Source organism: Chelonoidis abingdonii, chromosome 15 (genome assembly GCF_003597395.2).
Source record: "Chelonoidis abingdonii isolate Lonesome George chromosome 15, CheloAbing_2.0, whole genome shotgun sequence".
Lineage (NCBI taxonomy): Eukaryota > Metazoa > Chordata > Testudines > Testudinidae > Chelonoidis > Chelonoidis abingdonii.
This window is the reverse complement of record NC_133783.1, coordinates 47,209,543-47,230,115: the sequence shown is the minus strand read 5'-3', so window position 1 is coordinate 47,230,115 and position 20,573 is coordinate 47,209,543. Positions and strand designations below refer to the sequence as shown.

The 20,573-nt window shown below is 40.9% G+C and overlaps 1 protein-coding gene across 1 annotated transcript in view; it reads left to right on the top strand.

Annotated features, from left to right (window-relative positions):
- The window catches only part of BTBD16 (BTB domain containing 16), a 40,440-nt gene extending 22,276 nt beyond the window's left edge, over positions 1 to 18,164 (top strand). Inside the window, exons 12-17 of the mRNA XM_032776709.1 lie at positions 10,635 to 10,726; positions 11,603 to 11,685; positions 12,823 to 12,900; positions 14,024 to 14,122; positions 16,196 to 16,384; positions 18,071 to 18,164. Of these exons, the coding sequence (XP_032632600.1) occupies positions 10,635 to 10,726; positions 11,603 to 11,685; positions 12,823 to 12,900; positions 14,024 to 14,122; positions 16,196 to 16,384; positions 18,071 to 18,139 (610 nt within the window). The 3' untranslated portion in view covers positions 18,140 to 18,164. The remainder of the gene's footprint in view (positions 1 to 10,634; positions 10,727 to 11,602; positions 11,686 to 12,822; positions 12,901 to 14,023; positions 14,123 to 16,195; positions 16,385 to 18,070) is intronic.
- Positions 18,165 to 20,573: the final 2,409 nt, after the last annotated feature.

The following is a 20,573-nucleotide window of genomic DNA, read 5'->3' as shown; positions in this document are numbered from 1 at the left end:
TTGACATTTTGAGAGAGAACATGATGTATTTATTGTAGTTTTAACATCAAATAATGCACATACAATAGCACTGGCACTAAGGGCTGTCAGGTTCTAATAAAAAAAAAAAAAATCCAGATCTCAGGAAGATCAAATGTGGCCAGACTTTGCAACCGAACCCTGGTGCAACAACAGGAGTGAAAAACCAAGAAGCAATAGGGAGACTGAGATCACAAGACCGTGAGAAAACATGCACAGGCCAAAAAAAAAAAAAGGCTAAGAATAGCAGACGAGAAGAGCAATATGTAAAAACTTTCACATTAGCAGTGGTTTTTAGGGGGTATTTACTGTAGTAATTCGAAGATGCTTTATTATGGTTTCCATTGATAGTGGTAGGTACAGGTATTCTAGATGTTGTTACACACATATTTGTATAGGTCCCAGTCCACCACATCCTATGTAAATATCAACTTCCACTGAAGTCAGTGGGACTCTATGAGATTATGATGTGCATCTCTTTGCAGGATCAGCATTATAGTTTCCATAACTGTTCCTCACCCTCTGTTCAGGGCAGCTCGGGTTAGTCTGGGACCTGATATATAACGCTGACCCACCCACCCCCATTTTGCACCTACATATAACTGCAGAATCATGAGCAGAGTTGATTGCAAGAAAAAATGATGCGTCTCAGATGTCTCCTGATATGTATTCAGATCAGGATGTACTTATCCAATCACTATCATTTACTCCTGCAATTAATTTCATCCATGAATTTCTACCCTTAATTAGATACAAGTGCAAAATGGAATGCTGGTTTTAAAATCAGGCCAGTGTTCGACATGTATTATTGTGACAGTACTATGCTAACTGTAGCGCCCTGGGCACTCAAGTTGCTGCAGCACAGAGAAAGCTGCAGACTTAACTGAAGCCAATCAGTTGTTTCTAGTGGGGATTACACTTGGTGGTAACTACTGGGCTAATGAGACAATTAGCTCAGTAAAAGGGAGCGTACGGCCTTGTCTATGCTAATGCTGTAAGACGATATAAGTTACACTTATTATGTTACGTAAGTTTTAAAGCGATTTAAAGTAGTGTCTATACCACTCTATGTGGATGGGAACTGCTCTTCCATTGACTTAGCTTCTGCCTCTCGTTGAGGTGGATTAATTAAGTTGACGGGAGAATGTTCTTCTATTGACTTATCACGTCTTCACCAGACCTGCTAAATCGATGCCACTGCAGTGGCACTGATTTAGCCCACAGTAGATTAGCCCTATGTAATCATGAGGAATAGGAAGTAAGGAGAAGCTCAGAGGGTTAGCTTGGGTGGAGGAGAGAAGATGTATGGAAGGCTCCTCCTGCTGTATACCTGTGCAATGTCCTGTCCTGTTGGGAAACAGAGGATTAAAAGTGCATGTAGTGGAAAAGAAACAGAGGGTGTGTTTATGTGACTGAGACCACAAAAACAGGCGAGGCAGCACTGCTCACTGAGCAGCTGAACAAGAGCCTTGACAATTATAAAAACAAAGTTTAAACATCATATTGAAAATTCCTGTCTCCATATATTAAAGCACCTTTGGCTCAAAGAGCTAGCACTTCATCTAGAGTAAATCAGTCTACCTCCATTGACTTGTATGCTGCTACACTAGCTAAGGATCTAGCCCCATGTGTTCAGTCTATGGGTACAGTGAGTACCACAACAGGTACAGTAGAGGAAACAACACAGTAGATAAAACAAAGAGCCGTGTGCCAATCTCATTTACTCTCATATAAATCAGGAGTAATTCCATAGATAGAACCAATGGATCATACTTTGTATTTATGCCAGTAAAGTGAGATCAGAATCCAGTCCTGAATGTGTTGTCTATACCACTTCAAAGTCATTTTCTAAAATGAGATGTTGACATTTTATTCTATTATGAAACAGATGCTTCCACCAAATTTGTTTGAATAGAACTCGCTCTAGCTCTTCAGCCAATAAAAACAAATTAGAAAATGATGGATAGCTTTTTAAATTCTTCAGATTTATTAATTTTGAACTAGACTGAGTGTAGACATCTCTTAACCTGTGCAAAGACTTCTTGCCAGATGTTTAGGAAAAAGCCAGTGATTTTATTACAAAAAAGGAAAAATTAAAACTGTCATTAAAAAATGCTTCCTCTTGAGGAAAGGGAAATTTGAACAATGTTTTTATCTCAGTTATCCTGTAAGTTCAAAAGATTAAGTAATGCTTCCCATCCTAAACTGGATTTGAGGATATATATATTTTTAAATTACAGTGGAATTTCTGATTCAGTCCTCTGAGGTCACGCTGGTAATTGCAAGCTTTGTGTTCAAAAGAAGGGTAGAGGATTTATCTTAGTTATGCTATTACGCACATAGACAAGGAAGGAAGAAGATATACAACATAGGGCGGGGTTTAGCAATATAGATATGTTGTTGCTAGATCTCACAACTTTATTGTACGTCTCACAATATTCGATCTGTTGTTAAAGCCCTAGCTCCTGAAGGCAAGTGATGTGAGAATCTCATTCTTAAAAAAAGAAAGTTAAGTTTTTTAGTCCTCAGGATTACAGAGAAAAGCCTGAAAACCTGAACCAAGTGTACCTAAGGTTCAGAAAACAAAAGGTAAATACAAAGAACTCTCAAATTGTTTTTGTTAACTCTCATGATTTTGAAGACAATCTCATGAGTTTGGGAGCCTGACTCATGATTTTTGAATGCTTGGAGTCAGCTATAGGGTATGTGCAATTAGTATAAGAACTATATCTACTAACACCCAGTTTTAGGTAGGCCATGTCTTTTTTGGAACTTGTACTTTGGCTCTCAGCAAGGGGGACTGCAAGTACTTTGAACAAAGAGAGACTCTCTTTAGAGGTGTAGAACTAGTTCACATCAGTAGGGGAAAGTTTTAATGTCCACTTTACAGCAACGAGGCATGTGCACAACTGCCTATTTATGGTACGATGTAGTGGAGAATCAAACCTTAAGGGTACAATCTTGATCCCATTGAAAGGAATGACAAAACTCCCATCCATCTATCTAAAATATTTCTGGGATATTCATCACCGTAGTATCAGAGCACCTGTAAAGAACAAGCTTTATCTCCAGGAGAGGAAGTTAAGATTGAATAAGACTGCTGAAGTCATGCATTTTTTAGTGAAAATTTTCACTATTTGGTTTAGTTTTCTTTTGAGGCGTTGGATAGTTTTTATTTTTCCCTTTGTAATATGAGGATGTGAAAAGCCCAGTACACCCAACACTTCATACTTTTGAAACCTAGAACAGTGCTGGTAAAATATTTGAAACAATCTTTTATACATTGTTGGTAAGAAAGAAAAAAGATTTTACACCTGTATAGTGTTACTTTTTGTCTCCCCAAGATTCCTCCCCAAAGCTGTTTCAGTGGTCACTTGCACATCTGCACAGTGGTCATCACTGAATATTTACCAATTGTTAGCACACAGGCCTCCTGATTCATACTGAGAAAGTAGGGCAATCGGCTAGTTATCTTAGGTGCCTGTACACGAATGCAAGAAGCCTGGGAAACAAGCAGGAAGAATTGGAAGTCCTGGCACAGTCAAGGAACTATGATGTATTTGGAATAACAGACTTGTTGGGGTAATTCACATGACTGGAGCACTGTCATGCAGGGTATAAACTGTTCAGGAAGGACAGGTGGAGGAGTTGCACTGTATGTAAGGGAACAGTATGATTGCTCAGAGCTCCAGTATGAAGCTGGAGAAAAGCCTGTTGAGAGTCTTTGGGTTAAGTTTAGAGGTGAGAGCAACAAGGGTTATGTTGTGGTGGGCATCTGCTATAGACCAGCAGGGCAGGAGGATGAGTTAGATGAGGCTTTCTTTGGACAAGTAACAGAAGTTTCCAGATCACAGGCCCTGGTTCTCATGGGAGACTTCAGTCACCCTGACATCTGCTGGGAGGGCAATACAGCAGTGCACAGACAATCCAGGAAGTTTTTGGAGAGTGTTGGGTACAACTTCCTGGTGCAAGTGCTGGAGGAGCCAACTAGGGGCCATGCTCCTTTTGACCTGCTGCTCACAAACAGGGAAGAATTGGTAGGGGAAATAGAAGTGAGTGGCAACCTGGGCAGCAGTGAACATGAGATGGTCAAGTTCAGAATCCTTGCAAAAGGAAGAAAAGCGAGCAGCAAACTAATTTTTGTGCCCTAATATGACAACCAGGAATTCCTCAGGGTGCAGCATAATTGGTCCTCCACCACCCTGTCAATATGGAGGACATGTTAGGAGTTATCCCCATAGCACAAGATGCTTAGGTGTTACTAACAGCCAGCATAAGTGAGAACCAGTCCTGAGGCTGCATCCCCTCAAATGGGAGATTGCAGAGGTAACTTTAAATGACTGTTGTTCCCCACCCCCAGATGCCGTGCTGAGCAGAGCTCAGCTACTCTGAAGATCTGCTCTGCGTGGGTAAGGGAGCTTCATTAAATCAAAAGCAAGCCCATTTTACATCTTTTACATTTTGCATCAGATATTTCACCCAGCTCTAGAATATACTGTAAAATTATAAACTATTCAACCATGCTTTAGGAGCAAAACTATATATAGCTTGTGCAAGTAATCTTTCAGAAAATGAAATCTGACTTCTCTGCCTCACTCCTGAACAAAGCCTTACGACCTTCCACTTCCTTTTCTGAGCATTAGTAGTATATATAAACGCATATACATTTGGTGCTCTACTCTGAGTTTCTGTCCCCTGTGAAAACTGGGAAAAATACAGAATTTTCACATTTGGTTTCCTTTCGTAAAGCCAATTGTTGATTATAAGCAGGTTTGCTATAAATGCAGCTCTGGATGCTTTAGATGTTATATTACACACAACCCCCCTCCCCCACTGTAACCTTATTACTCCTGGGTGAATTCTGCACTACTGGGTTCGGGGAGCTAAGTTTGGGCAGAGGGAGGGGTGCCCAGACATGCCTGGCGCACTCCACCAATGCCTGGGTCCAGGCCAGGCTGGGCCACCCTGGCCATGCCTGGGTCTAGGCCAGGCCACCCCTGGGTCTGGGCACCCCGGCCATGGCTGGGTCCACGCCACCCGGCTGCAGCAGGTCGGGGGCTGGACTAGGTTGGGGCCGGGGAGAGAGGGGTGTCCCTCCTCTCGGCGTGGCAGGTCCCCAGGAGTGTTCCCTTAGCGCTTGTGCGGTGCTAAATAGGCTGCTGCGTGGCCGCACAGCGTACAGGGAACTTAGCCCAGGAGTACTTAATGTTGTTTTAAAGTCAAGCACTCGAGTTAGGAAATGAAAGGATTAAAGTTGTCATCCATCTCAATTTCACCCCCTTATGCAATATGATAGTCTTTAATTACAAGATCACAAACTATATTTTTCACAAGGCCCATGCCTCATTCAATGCACAGAATGGATGGTCCTCTCTTAGTGATCAAGTATACATTTTTTTTGTTTTATCCGCATTGTTTACTGTGTGGCCCCAGGCTTTATTTACTGCACACTATCCAAATCGTGCACTGAAAGAATTATTAACTTCGTCATGGGCTTTATTCCTCATGGGCTTTTCAGATTACTCAGCATTTGATAACCATTTATATGCTCAATACATAGCTTCCATTTACTTCAGTTGCTGTTGTGAGCAGTCAGGACTTCTGCAAATCAAATCCTAGGATATTAAGTCAGGCACTCAAAAAAGTGAAAACTTGGTGTAACCAACTTGCCTAGCATCACACAGGAATTCTGTGACAGAGGTAAGATACATCCAGTTCTCCAGGACGACACTGAACTTCTTTAAGCATGAGAGCATCCCTTTTCTTCCTGCAGTCCCCTGCCTGATTCACAACACAATTTCCAACTTCTGCAACCAACAATGAAAGAGTCCTACAGTCTCCTTTATTACACAACCATTATTCATCCCAAAGCAGGTTCATCCTATGCACTGAATGAATCAGGAGTCCTGTAAAAAAAAAAAAAAAAAAGCATATATGATCATGTGATTAATGACTGTATCAGAATGCATATTCACAAGGGGGCAGATTAAGGTTGCAAAGGCAACCTTAATCTTGGCATTTCCTAACTTTTGAGTGCTTAACTTTGCAATGCTAACAATCTTTTAACATAGGTTTTTGTGTGTAATTTCATAATTTTTTAAAGCAACCTGAAAATCCCCCCAGAAATTCCATAATGTGGCATCATATTGACCCCCACATGGTTCATCAGCATGGTTGGAACCTTTAGATCCACCACACTGACCTCTGCTACTTGAGCTAATGGAGTAATTGATACCAGTAGTAGGTTGTCATTCTGCATACAAACTACAACTAGGACACTTTCCCAGTGAGTTTCATAGCTATTTGCTGATAGCAAAGCAATGGTGAGACTCAGGAATCTTGGGTTCCATTCCAGGCGCTGGAAGGGAGTTTGCTCGAATTGGCAGATTCTTCTGCTCATTTTCCCTAAGCTTGACCCCTTTTGTCTCCACAGCAGTTTAGGCAGCCCAAACCATACTGCCAGTGAGCAGCAGTGTTGGCCAGAATCAATATAGCAGCATTTGCTATCGCTAGGCCCATAAGTGCTGGAACTAACGCTGCAGGACCCCCTGGCTTGAAGTGGTTTCCATTATATACAGGATTTACAGTTTGGTTCAACAGCTCTTAGCACCCCCACTATAAAAATTGTTCCAGGACCCACGGCTGCACCTCCTCTTGGCCATGTGGAGGAGGCCTAGTAAAAAAAACCCTAGTTACTCTTCTCAAGTTGAATCCAGGGCTTTTCTAGACCCTTTGTGCTGCCACACAGTTTAAGGAGTTATAGCAGAAAGGGGAATCCTTCCCCTGCAGTTGTATTCTTTGCAATGCTGAAGGTTAGACTTCTGTCAAATATGTCAATGGAGAGCAATCTATAGGTAATGTGAATTACATAAGAAAGAGCCGTTTTCCCTTGCCAGATGTTGATTTGCTTCAGCAGTCTAACCTTCAGCATTGCAAAGAATGCAAGTGCAGGTCTGAAGGACACTGCAACTGCAACAACTCATAAAAGGAAATATAGGGGAAAAGTCATTTTGTCTTATCAAATACCCTCTAATTGATGTGGGTAAATCAGTGAACACTTGGCAGCTTTGTTTAGGATACAGTCTGCATAGAACTGTATTCTTCCAGCTTGGCAAGGAATTCCTATTAATCATTACATAACACAAGTTGTTAGACATTATATATATATATGATGTCTATCTCCTGTGGCTCTCAGCACAACACTGGGGATTGTGAAGAGGACAGTGCAGGGCCATTTACCTTGGGTCTGTGCTGCTCCTGTGCTGAGGGAATCCTCCCTCAGCCCCTTGAGACTATTTAATGGTCCTTCTGTGCCTTCAGAGTGGGTAATAGGGGCTGCAGCGGGGCTAGCATTGGCCCCAAGAAGTTTCATTTGCAAACAGAGTTTTTAAGTCACTTAGAAAATTGTGACTTTCAATATTGTAATTAATGAATGCACAATAGAGCAATCTGACAGGCAATCAAAAAAAAAAAGCCATCATGGGGATTGAGCTGTTTTCCCAAATGTTGCTGCTCATAAACAAGAAAAATGACAGTGTCTCTGGGTAGGCTGCTCCACTGAGACCCTCTTCCCATTCCCCAAGTGTGCCCATTTCAAGTGGCAGGCCCATGACGCCCCTTCTCTTTCGGGCAAGATCCTACAGTACAACCACTCTCTGTGTCTCCAGGTTATAGTCCTTCTTACCCCCAGTACCATGGTTTCTCTCTGGGAACTCGTGATAGTATGTGTTTTCAGTGAGTCAGAAACAGCTTCATCAGAACAAAGTGTGATTTTTATGGCCTAAAAGGTACACAGAGCTTGGAGAAGTAGATTTAAAACAACAAAGACCTACCATGGTATTTCCTTATCTAAATTTAACCTCCATTTGTAGCTCAGGCCGGTCTGTCTTTTCCCCCATCTCTGAGTTGCAAGAAACAGCCTACACTGCTTGCAGGCTTCTCCTTCTGTCTCTCCAGGGTATGTCTAGATTGCATTGTAAACCCAGGCACGTGGACTCAATGTTTCCAAGCCTGCAAGTGAGTGCCCACGCTGCATTGTAAACTTGGGTTTACAATTGCTTCCTACAGCCATGCTAATAAGTCTATGCTGCACTGTGCAGACTTTTTAACTTCGGATTGCGGCTTGAGCTGCGTCCACATTGCAAAATGACAGGGTTTGCACTTGAGTCACAACAGGAGTTGGGCTGCAATCCCCCCACAGCAGGTCATGAGTGCTTGGTGACCTGTCAGACTGATTTGTGCTTGGACAGAAGTGGGGCTTGGGCTCAAACCTGAGCCACAGCCTGTGCTTCATGTGCAGTGTAGACATACCCTCAGTGAGCTGTCCCAGCCGGTCAGCTTTTTCACGGACACGTCCTGGTCAGCATCTCTGACCATTTCCCCCCTCCCTTTCTGCCAGTCAGGGTTTTTGGATCTTTTGAGTCTCCTTTGCTTCCAGGCTAAGGCTTGAGAAGAGTAAAACATCCCAGTCTGGACAGAGCCGGCTAGGTAACTTCTCCCCCACAGCTGATGGCCCAGCCATTGTCATCTCCTTTGAAGCTGTGTACATGATACTGACTTATCTATGGGTACGTCTACACTGCACGATTATTTCGAATTAGCTTAAACTGATATTACAAAACAGATCTAATAAAATCGGTTTAGCGCGTCCACAGTGGGATCCCGAAATCGATTGTTTGCGTCCATGGTCCAAAGCTACCATCGATTTCAGGAGCGGTGCACTGTGGGTAGCTGTTCCTCAGCTATCCCATAGTTCCCACTTCCGTGTTGAGAGCACAGTGCCTGATGGGGCAGAAAACACTGCCCCGGGTGGTGCTGGGTACAGCCTCACCCCTCCCTTTGTGAAGGCAGCAGACAACCCTTTGGCGCCTTTTTCGCGGAGTGCATTGAGCAAACGCCATAGCACAGCAATCTTTCCCTTTTTTTTTTCACGTGGTGGTGGGGGGAAATAAACTGAGGAGCTGTTCCCTGAACCACGCCAGACACTGTGTTTGAACCTACAGACATTGGGAGCTCAGCCAAGAATGCAAATAATTTTCAGAGACTGCTGTGGACTGTGGGATAGCTGGAGTCCTCAGTACCCCCTCCCTCCCTTCATGAGCGTCCATTTGAGTCTCTGGCTTCCCGTTACGCTTGTCACGCAGCGCTGTGTATCCTGGAGTTTTTTATTCAAACGCTTTGGCATTTCGTGTTCTGTAACGGAGCTGGATACAACAGATTTGTCTCCCCATACAGCGATCAGACCTAGTATCTCCCGTACGGTCTATGCTGGAGCTCTTTTTCGATTTCAGACTGCATCGCCAGCCGTGCTGATCAGAGCTCCACGCTGGGCAAGCAGGAAATGTAACTCAAAAGTTCGCGGGGCTTTTCCTGTTTACCTGCCCGCTGCATCCGAGTTCAGATTGCTGTCCAGAGCGGTCAGTGCTGCACTCTGGGATGCCGCCCGGAGGCCAATAACGTCGATTTCCGTCCACATGAACCCTAATCCGAGTTATCACTATCGAATTTAGCGCTACTCCTCTCGTTTGGGAGGAGTTCCGAAATCGATTTAAGGAGCCGTTTAACTCGATATTAATGACGACGTCGTGTGAACGGATACAGTGTTAAATCGGTATATCGGCCATTAAACCGATTTAAAGTCGCAGTGTAGACCTGGCCTGTGTCATTGTTTTACCTTTCCTGCTTGGTCCCTCAACAGCCCATGTGTGCTCTCCTTTGATTAAACTCTGCATTTGTGCAGGCAACAATACATAACTGAACAGGGACACTTATGTCACACATAGTCCTAGAAAGTAATGCAACCACTTTCCTAGTTCATCACATCTGTGATGGTCACATGCTCAGTCAAGCTATTTTAGGTCATTTATAGAGAAGTTTTACATATATTAGTTATCGTTTTCCTCACCTTCCAATCTCTGTGCAGCTGAACTCATGATATTAAGAGCACCTGGCTTCAGAAATGAGGAATAAATAAAAAAGAGAGAGAGACTGAATCAAATTTTAAAAACTGTCCAAACCATTTGTCATTTTTTTCTATAGCAAGGAGACTGACAACAGTGCTGCTGGTAAGAGCTTAGTGCAGCAACATGGGCTTGGTATGGGCAGGGAGATTTTTGTTTTGAGTGCAACTCTTGACTCATGGAAAAATAATCTGAGCGACTCAGGCTAGTCCCTACCTTGATCTGCCTTTAGTAAGCGACAGCCTGTTTCCAAATGAGTTCTGCGAAACTTGCATGATAATGTTTCATCTCTTTTTGAGAGGCAGTAGTCATTTGAAGCACATTTTTAAAAGCAGGTGAGTTGTTGTTTTTTTTACTTTAAATACGTGGAATTTGGTGACCATGTGTATCCAAATTCTACCATCAGTACACGAGCACAACTTCCAAGAAGTCAATTTTACTTTAAAAAAACAGTGCAAGGATATGAAATTAAATCAGTACTTTTTCATTCCTATGCTGTAAAAGCTGCTTTATGAATGGGTCAAATACAGTCCAGCTGAAAGCTAGTATGTTGAGAGGTACATACACAAAACAGAACCTAAATAGCGAAATTTAGAATGTGGATATGAAATCATTTTGGGTTAAGTTAAGTTTTCTGCTACTTTGTTTTGTTTTTAGTTTACCCAAGAGATGTTCCTTTCTGGAAAGGGAAGCAGGACAGAGATATATAACTGTTTTTCAATCCCTTCGTTTACATGGAATAACTTCAAGTAAGTTTATAGTGTGTTTGTGACCTAAGAAACATTGGCTCACACTTTCAAACTGGCATTTGACATTATACTCACAAAAATTCAGTGTGCACAAAAGCCCAATTTATGCACACAAGTGAGCATGCCCATAGCAACTAATTATGCAACTGTCTATCTACCTTACATAGGCACGTTGCTTTTGCACACACACAGAATGTGTAGTGAAAGTTAAAAGTGAAAACTTTGGCTCACTTGTACAGAATCAATATTTCATTTTTTAAAATTGGATTTCTCTGAAATATATGAAAAATATTGGCCCTTGAAATTACACCCGATGGGTGAAGGACAAGTGAATAGGGGATCTTCAGAGCCCAGCAACCTTCCAAATCAATGTCAATACTTACCTGTGGGGTATATATTTTTATACAAATCTAGTCTAACATTTTTGTTTCCATACCATTTTATTGAATTTTATGTAGAGGTGCACCCAAATCCCTGGAGCTGAGCATGTTAATATGTGCCAGTTTCATAGCCTTATACACCCCATGTGGACTAATCCTACCACAGGATAGGGATATGAAAAAAATGCACAATTGGATGCAAGCAGGAGTTATTAATATGCAAGTGGCAGTCTGCACACGAACATGTGCGCCATAATCCTGACCACTGAGACCATCCCCAGAATGCCCCTCCCTAGCTCCTTTTGTGGATGATTTGCACAACAACCCTTCCGTGAATTATGTGGGGAGTCTGAAGTGAGGCTGGGTGATGAATTTTTAGTGGACTTCTATGTTTGGATCCTCCCACATTGCCATAACTGTTCTCTGTAAAATGTTTGCTTTAATTCCTTTTAATAATACAAGGTTATTTATCAAACTTTCCCCTCAAATCCCGAAGGTAAGCATCTGGAGGATTTACGACAGATTAACTTCCTCCCGCTGCCATGGCTGACGCAGATTCTGTCCAACCATTACCATGCGGTGAGTTGGCATAATTCTACATTGTTCAAAAACTGAAAGTGTTTATATATATTCGTTGGAGCTCAGACGTTATCTTATATTTTGTTCTGAGGAAGTGCCTCAAGGCCCCAGTCACCTACTTGTGTCAGCTAGGTAATGTACAAACAGAAAAACAGATGATCCCTGGCTTAAAAAAACCTGTAGTGTAATTTTTTCCTATGTTAAATTGCTTTGCTTTGGCAATCTTTGCTTCTGAGCTTAAGATATGCTAGTGGACAATATGATGTTTTTTTATGCTCTCATACACAAACACCCAGCTATGCTTTCTGAGAGAGTCTGTTTCCATTAACAACATCTTAGACGCTTCTGCTGTTTTGCTGTTAGTGGGTTTTTTTCCATATAAGCAGATGGGGACAAATTCATACATGGTATAAGCAGGTACATCTCCCATTGAAGTCAATGGCCTTGCAAAATAGGAAGAGGAAGACAGAGCACAGCTGCATTGAACTTGGTCCATTACTGAGGAGGTCCTGCTAGTTTGCAATGATCACTGATCCCTTAGGAGTTTTGTTGCGATTGGCTGCCCAGGTCAGCAGCTGCATATCTCAAACGCATACTTTCTGAGGAGGGAAAAATGTGTAGGGGAGTTAATGCTACTTCTAACTGAAAATACTGAAATAGAAGCTTGAATCAGAACATTTTACCATAACTTTCCACAACATAAATATACTCAGCTTCATTAAAAAGATCTTTTTTATATTATGGTCCTGATTCTCCATTGTCTTGCACCTTGTGTAGTTTTTTATACCTGTGTAGTAGGTGTAAAAAAGCTACTATTCTGATTTGGTAACAATTGGCACTCACTTTACAGTCACTTGGCACAGGTGTAAATGACTACACAAGACGCAAAACAGTTGAGAATTGGGGCCAGTGTCACTAATTGCTTAGTTATTCCAAAGCACTAGGAAGTGGTACAACTGTACAGTCTACCATACATTGTCAATTTATATATAGAACACTCATTCCGATGAAGATTGCCTCACTGAGAAAGCAGCAGAAACAGTCATGAGTTCTTTGTGCCTGGCTTTGTGCTTCTTTTATATAATATATTGAATCAGTGGACTTCATCAAGTGTGGCATATTTTCCTTTTCCTTCAGCTGGAGAATGGTGGTGACATGACATTGCAGAGAGATTTTTCCACGCAAGCTGTGAGATTTGGTCTTCTTCTTAAACAGGTAGGTAACAAAGAATGCAAAACTGTATGGTGTGAGTCTCTACGCTTTGGTGTATTTCTCAGTGGATACCAGTATTTTTACTCACATACTTCTTATTGTAAAAATGGCAGCAGTTTTCAGATCTGTAATCTATTTTAAATGGGAAAACAGATCAAGTAAGATGAGCTACATTTGTTAGTCTAGTTAGTTTCTTTGTTAGGATAAAGAAAAATATTTTAAATAAATGAGACAAAGTAGAAATGCTAGACTATGTATATTCATTCCAAATCCTATTTTTCATTGTATTCATAGACCCTGAAAAGGGCAGAGGGTGAGCTGGGAATGAGTTGACTTCAATAGGTATTGGATCAAACCCTGTGTAAATTGACCGTTATCTATCTAATTTATAGCAGTTGCAGTCCAATTCCAAATAGGCTAGTGTCTACAAGACCAAATCCACTGTCATAATTGTCTCTGAAGTAGCCAGTGACTGAATGGATCTGAACACCACTGTCAGACTGAGACGCATACGGGAAGAAGCTTGCACTGGCACTGCCTGTGCTGCATCTGTTTTGTGGGGTTAAATGTCTCACTTACAATTCTGAGGGCTTAGGTAAGGCTTAAGTAATGCATTGGCCTTGTGCTGGCCCTATGCAATGTGGTGAATTCCACTCTGGATGAATAGACAACTCATTATATGTAATCAGACACAACTGAAGGCCTTCCTTCCTGCTCTACCCTTCCAGGCTAAACTCCTAATGCTCCTCCATCCCAATATGTGTCCCATCTCTAGGTGGAGACATCTTTGAATTTGATGAGCACATAGAAGTAAAGAACAATAAGACACAAACCCCAAACTTCCAAGAGACATTCCCCTGAACCTAAAAGTTCTCCCTGCCTTAAACTCCCCCTTACAACACTTGTGGACCTAAAGCATTATAATTTTTCATGTCTGTATTTGATTTTCATTGCGGTCCTTACAGCTTTCCATTAGTTTAAATATAATTTCACAGTGACTATATTTTTTTCTTTTACATGACAAGCAAAACGAGACAGATTTTTCCTAATAATAGATTTGTGATTTCTGCCCACATATTTTTGAGATTACTTTGGATAGAGTTTTTGTTTTTTAATTGTCCTTTAGGAGCCAAGATATCATGAAGAAATAATTTCCATTTATGGATTCTTCTTTGAGATAAAAGCAATCAGACATGAAGCTTCAGCATACAGCTTTTACATTCAAGTAAGATAAAAGCACCACATACCTTATGTGAATTCTGTTTATTTTTTATTTGATTAGTATGTTTATTGTTTATTATGTGTTTATTCTGTTGCATTATGTAAATTCAGACCTTGCTTTAAGGTAATAATTTGAGGTTGAGAATAAAGGCAAACAAATGGGTGTGGGACAATACAGGCATCTTAATGAGTTTTCTTCCCTTTGACTGCGAAATGATTACCAGTATTCACGTGTCTCTGCACATGATGATTTTAACTAGAACCAGAAGTGGGAATACTAAAATACCACAAACAAAAATATTCACTCTTTTAAGGTGTCAATCAATAATCAGGAAATACTGGAAAATCCATAAACAATTTATTCTCAAGTGATTTTCCTAGCCCAGTTTTGAGAACACTACTAGCTGACAATCTACATGAAATATCAGCAGTCTCTCCTGCCTAATAAAACATATCCTCTCACATGTTCTTTGTATGGTATCTTCAATAGGGCATAGTAGAACAGACATAATTTGGTACTTTAATAGATTCTAATCCTTTTTTCTCCTAGAGGGCAGGTAATGCTCAGCATAGTCTTTTGGAAAACGCTAATACTGGTAGCAAATTGCAAATAAGATGCAGACTGAAAAGTGCTTCACAGTATACCTGTTACCATTTTAATTCTTCCTTCTCTGTAAGAGTCTGGTTTTAATTAAATGTCAGTTAAATGCCAAAGTGAGAACTTCTCTCCTAGCTGTTTTAAAGTGCTTGGTTCCCTTTATGTTTTGTGGCTTATTATAGATTTGAATCATCAATGTGGTGGTTTAGTTTGTTTAGCAAAATTAACGTGGTCAGTAACAATTTCCTGTTCAAATAAGTTCTAGAACATATGGTAAGTTTGATGTTTGTAAATATTGTGGGTGCAGTACAGAGGACCAAATCCTGCAAGTCTTCTGCATGAAGCAAGCACCCATTGCTTCCAGGTGATATAGGGCATGATCCTATAAAATTCCCACCAAAGTAAACAGGAGTTCTATGCTTGCAGGGTCAGGCTCATGATTAGAAATGAAAAAGGTACACTGAGAAGTGAATGTACTAACACCCTGGTCATGCCCCCTCCCATTCCTCCCCTAGCCAGATACTGGGAGCTGCTAGAACAGGCGACCCAGGAAACAGCTACATTTGTGTTATACTAGGTGAGGACTTCCTTGAGCTGGGGAGATCCAGCAATTTTCTAAACCCTTTTTGCCACTAAACCAAGACAAAGGGGGCCGAATTATAGTACAGAATCAAGCCTATTGTTTATTTTCTTTTTGCATGGAAATGTAATGACTTTTCATAAGACCAAACTCAAACCTGGCATAAGTAACTGAAACACCACTGACATCAGTGACATCTCATTCATTTACACAATTCTTAGTTTCGACCATAATGCCTTTCAGCCAGAAGGATTACAAAGTGCTAGAAACTATAAGTCCAAACCAGCAGTCCTTACTCAAGACGAATTCCTAGTGTTTTCAAAAGAAGTTTAGACACAGGAAAGACTGCATATATACAGAGAAATCATTTCACTCATCACTGAAACATGCCAGTTGTTTAATAGTGCGCAAGACTCTGACAGAGCACAGGCCCTCAGGTCAAGAACTGAAGAATGCCTTGTCCATTTGAAATTACTAAAGCAGCTTTAGGCAGGCAAGGGTAATTACCAAAAAATTGGCTCCTGAGATATTCTCCACTCCTACTGAAAGTGCCATAGAAACATTAATAACCAGAGCTTAGTTTTACATCTTATCAAGAAGACAGCATTTCCTGAGGGCCATTTGTTCAATATAGAATCAGGAAGAAGAATGTCATCTGTTGACTCACCAATATAATTCCTTTCAGCCTCTAGAAACAGATTTTCTTGGAGGTCTCCCAAGTAATGACCTGGTCAGATCCTGCTTAGATGAGTACTTGCTGTAATCCTGAAAATGTAAATCTCAAATACCCAAAAGTGGAATGGATGTATATTTGAGTTGGTTCTCTAGTTAACAAATGTCATTACCATTATATTGCATATTTCAGATTTTTAACTGACTTGGATGTAATGTCTTTTCAGAGAGTCAAACAAACAGACCCAGCTTTATCTTTTATTACTGCTGAACGTAGCCCTGTTAGCCTTAGGCAGGAGCGAGATGTTAAATATGAAATAAAAGCACAGTGCCTGATGGATGGGAAATGGAGGGAATTCAGTACTGATCAAGTTACCCAAAAGTTTGGCGTTACCAAACCATCCTGCAAAAGCCAAGTAAGTATTTTTTTAAAAATATAAACTCTGCCATGCATAGCCTTGCTATTTCTAAAAGTTGATATAGCATCCATGTAAAACAAACATTCCTCACAATCAAAAAGCTCAGACATTGACATGATAGTATGTCAGAGTGATACACAAGACTGAAAAACCCAGTAGAAATGTGTGTGAATTCCAAAATATGAAATGCTGACAAATGCTTTAGAAACACTGGACCTGATCCAAAGTCCATTGCAGTCAATGAAAAACCTCCCATTCTGATTTTACATGATTAAATACCGATGACAAACATAATGACATTTGTGCCTGAAGTGGAACACTTTGCCATTGATAGGAACACACAAGGTTCTGTCTGCAAGTACCTCTTAGACATCACCACCAGTGTCTAGCAGTTTGTTTAAACAGCTGCCTCATATAGACTGCTGACTTGCGTTCCCTTTTGGCATATTTATTTCTTCATCTTTTTCCATTTATCCCTGGCAATCTAGGTAACACAGTTAACTAACGTGGGGCTTCCTAATGGTTGCATAGTATTTGCAAAACTACAGTTGGTTAATATGGTATCAGCATAATCTTCTTAAAGTTTAAACATTTTGGCCATCAATGCCAATATTTCTGGCAATCCAGTTCTTAACTCACATCGTCTCCATAAAAAATGGTTTTATCTAGGGTCTGAGTCTAGGAAGTGTTGACTTCCCTCAAATCCCACTGAAATTAGTGGAAATGGAGGGAGTGTGGCCCCTCTCAGAAGTGAAATGCATCAGGCAGAGATGAGGCCGAATGGAAATTTGTAACTGGTTAACCCAGCAAGATAAATCACTCAAGCAGTAGTAACAGTCTATGCAAATCACATGTTTAAAATGGTGAGTGTAGTTCTTTCTTTAACCTTACTTCAGATGCAGGTTAAACCAAAGCCATTCACAAAAGGAAATTGGCCAAATTATGTTGTGTACATATGAGCAACCAGGTTGTGGATGTAACTGAAATCAGAATTTATGCTAATACATCGTGTTTATATAAATGCCTCTGATCTGAGGATCTCAACATGCTTTAGAAACATTAATTAATCCACAGCCCCCCTATGAGGTAGGTTAATACCTCATTTTACAGATTGAGGCATAGCCAGTTTAAGTGACTTGCTTGAGGTCACAGATGTGGTTAGTGACAGAGGCGAATGAAACCCTCATGTTCAGACTCCTAGTCCTGTCAACTAACCACTAGACAAAGTAGACAAATATATTGATAGGGGTATTAGTACAGATTATACTCCACTTGCAAAATACCATGTTCTTGTGAAAACATGGGACTAGGTCGTTCCATGTTTAGAGTCTAGTGCTCCCTTTAGCAAAAAATCATTTAAAAAAACATTTAAGGTTAATCATCAGGCTTCTGTGTCATGACTTTTTGCCTTTTATTCAGAAAACAAAAGTACTTGTTCACTTTGCCGTCAAAACCCAGAATCCAGGTACAGATAGTACATTCTTTGCCCTCTCTCAAGAAAGCATAGTGACCAGATTTACCCCTTACTCATTTAAAGGGAAACTGCCTCCTCAGTAGAAATTTAAAAAAAAATAGTTTTGCAATTTTTCTGCTGAAACAAGCACTGAACATGAGTCATTTTGTAGTTAATTATGGTGTTAAATAAATACTCCAATGTTAATTTTGGTTTGGTTTTGGGTGTAGGTCTTGAAAGCACGAATACCATCAATTCCAGTCTATGTGACATATGCTCTTCTTTTTCGATCATCTTGATTTGCTAAAAGAAAATAAGCTCTAGAGTTTTCTTTCGCCTGAAGAACTGATTTCAGCACTTGATATTATCAGCAGAGGCGAATCGTGTATTTTAAGGGTCCAGTCTGCTTAACCAACTAACCACATTTGTCATAGTATGAAAATAAACTGCAACCTTTCCTTGTGTCATGCTCATTTCAGGATTAAATTCAATCAACTACTTGTTTCTGTTCCCCATAAATTATAACTGCAAACTGGCAATTTCTATTTTATTAGACATGGACGCAAATTACAAAATCTAGCTCTAGATTTCAAACAGAAAGTTTGGGGGTGTTCAGACCTGGGTTTTCCCACAGCTCCATGGTGTATTTCTAGCTTTCCATTATTGAATAATACTTTCCAAGTTGGCTGCAACTATATGAAAAAGCTGTTGCTTCTGCAAACCATGAATGAGACTAACGTAGGTCACTAGTAACAATTAATCACTACAATTTCTACATACCATTTCTGTGCTCTACATCACCCCCAATCCTTAGCCATATCCCTGGGTGCAACAATGTTGTTGCTTGCAGTCTAGTGCACAGTTTTCATTAGCTTTTTACCAATCATTTTACCAACTCCATTCATACTGGACAAAATACAATATACTGGCTGAAAGCTTGGCTTTGTTGAAGTCAATGAGAATTTTGTCACTGACTTCAATAGTGCTAGGATTTCAACCCCCCCTCACCCCCCACATCCCCACTCTGACACCCTTATGCCATGTAAAAGGGCTGGCTGGAGCAATGTAAAACGCTGTATCGTTGTACGCCTCTGTACAGAACTGGGGTGGAGCTGGGGTGCTGCAGCTCACATTGTGGGAGGTAGAGCAGCCTGGAGCAGCTGCCAGAATTCAGAAAGGTACCCAAAGCAATATAAGATATGTCCTGAGCCTTTCCAGCCCCCAGAACAGCCGGTATCAGGTCACAAAGATGGCTTAAAGCTGACTCCACCCATCCTCTGGGCAGTGTGTCCCAGAATCTCAACCTCAGTATTTAGTCAGCTAAAATCAAATGTAATGGATCTCATCTAACCTTATTAAATCCACAAGCTGAGTCTAAACTACATGTTTTGATAGGATGTTTCCAGCATTGTCCATTAGAGAGTTTTTCTTCTCTTCCACACCAGTCTGCTTTAACATACCTCTTGATGAGACTATACATTCAGGATGCTTTATGTAGCAGTAGTGACTCGGTTTTCAGGTTATTTATATACAGTAAAACAACAGGTGCTGTCGTCTCATGGACAAGGCATGGGACTTGAAGACAGCAGGCCAATTCTGCTCTCATGAACATCAATGGAGTCACCCCATATTCAACCTGCTAACTCTCAGGTATTAGTCCTGGCTCTGTCACTGACTCACTCAACCATTGTTTAAACCACAAAGCTTTTCCTAACCTTTCCTACTGTGGTGACCAGCAGTTCAGCTCCAACAATAGTAACAACAATGGGAGCATTAGTGTAGACAAGGTACTAAGATCTGCTGGTGTTTTAAGCACTGTGCCACATGGAGCTGAGAATGGTAAGGTGACAAGGCACTTAAAACATGGATGGCTGTTGTATGCTAGCACTTCCATCTCTGAACCCCACTGTTGGAACAGAACCTGTAGCAGAAACACGTTACAGTTTTATTGTACACGTTCATAGATAAAATACAGGCAAAAATGTTACATACCTAACCTACAGTAGTAGTCAGTGCCTAAACTGGGTTTCAAAATTATGGATGAGATCCTCACTCCTGCCCCAGCTAAAAGGCCCAGAGCATGGAAAGTGGCTCTAAAAGCCTCACTTCCAGTTGGGAGATGATTCCCCTGGGACAGAAGCTATGAGAGTTGTAAGGCTGTGAAAAATCCAGACAGCATTGCTACCCTTAGGGCTCCCATCATTTATATAGGGCACCAGGGCTAAATTACACTGTGGGTTTCTACAGCCCTTTGAGAAGCCCAGGTTCAGGAGAATGGTAACGGTGGCTTAAAGCCACCTTATCCTTTTCACCCTACAATGCAAGATCTGTATTGTGCATCTCAGAGGTGCAGCACAGAATCTTTCCCCAAGGATTCCTTTGTGCCCCAGCCTGTGATCAGACAACTAGCCCATGTCTGTATGAAAAAATAAGAGAGTGCTAACAATTATGAAATCATGCCGGGGAGAATAATGTTGCTTATTTGTCAGAAAATACATCTCTGAGGAGTTTTGTTTGATTCTCACACACACTGTGCCCATTATAAATCCGCCTCTTTATACAATGTGACCCAATGGCATCTGCAAAGTTCTTGGCATCTCGAAACAACTATGAATAGATCCCTGTATATTTCTGATTAAGTCACTTCATTTGTAATTCCAGTCAGACTTGCATTCCTGTAAATACATTTACTCTCATGATTTTCACTACATAAAATGCAATTTTCTTGCATTT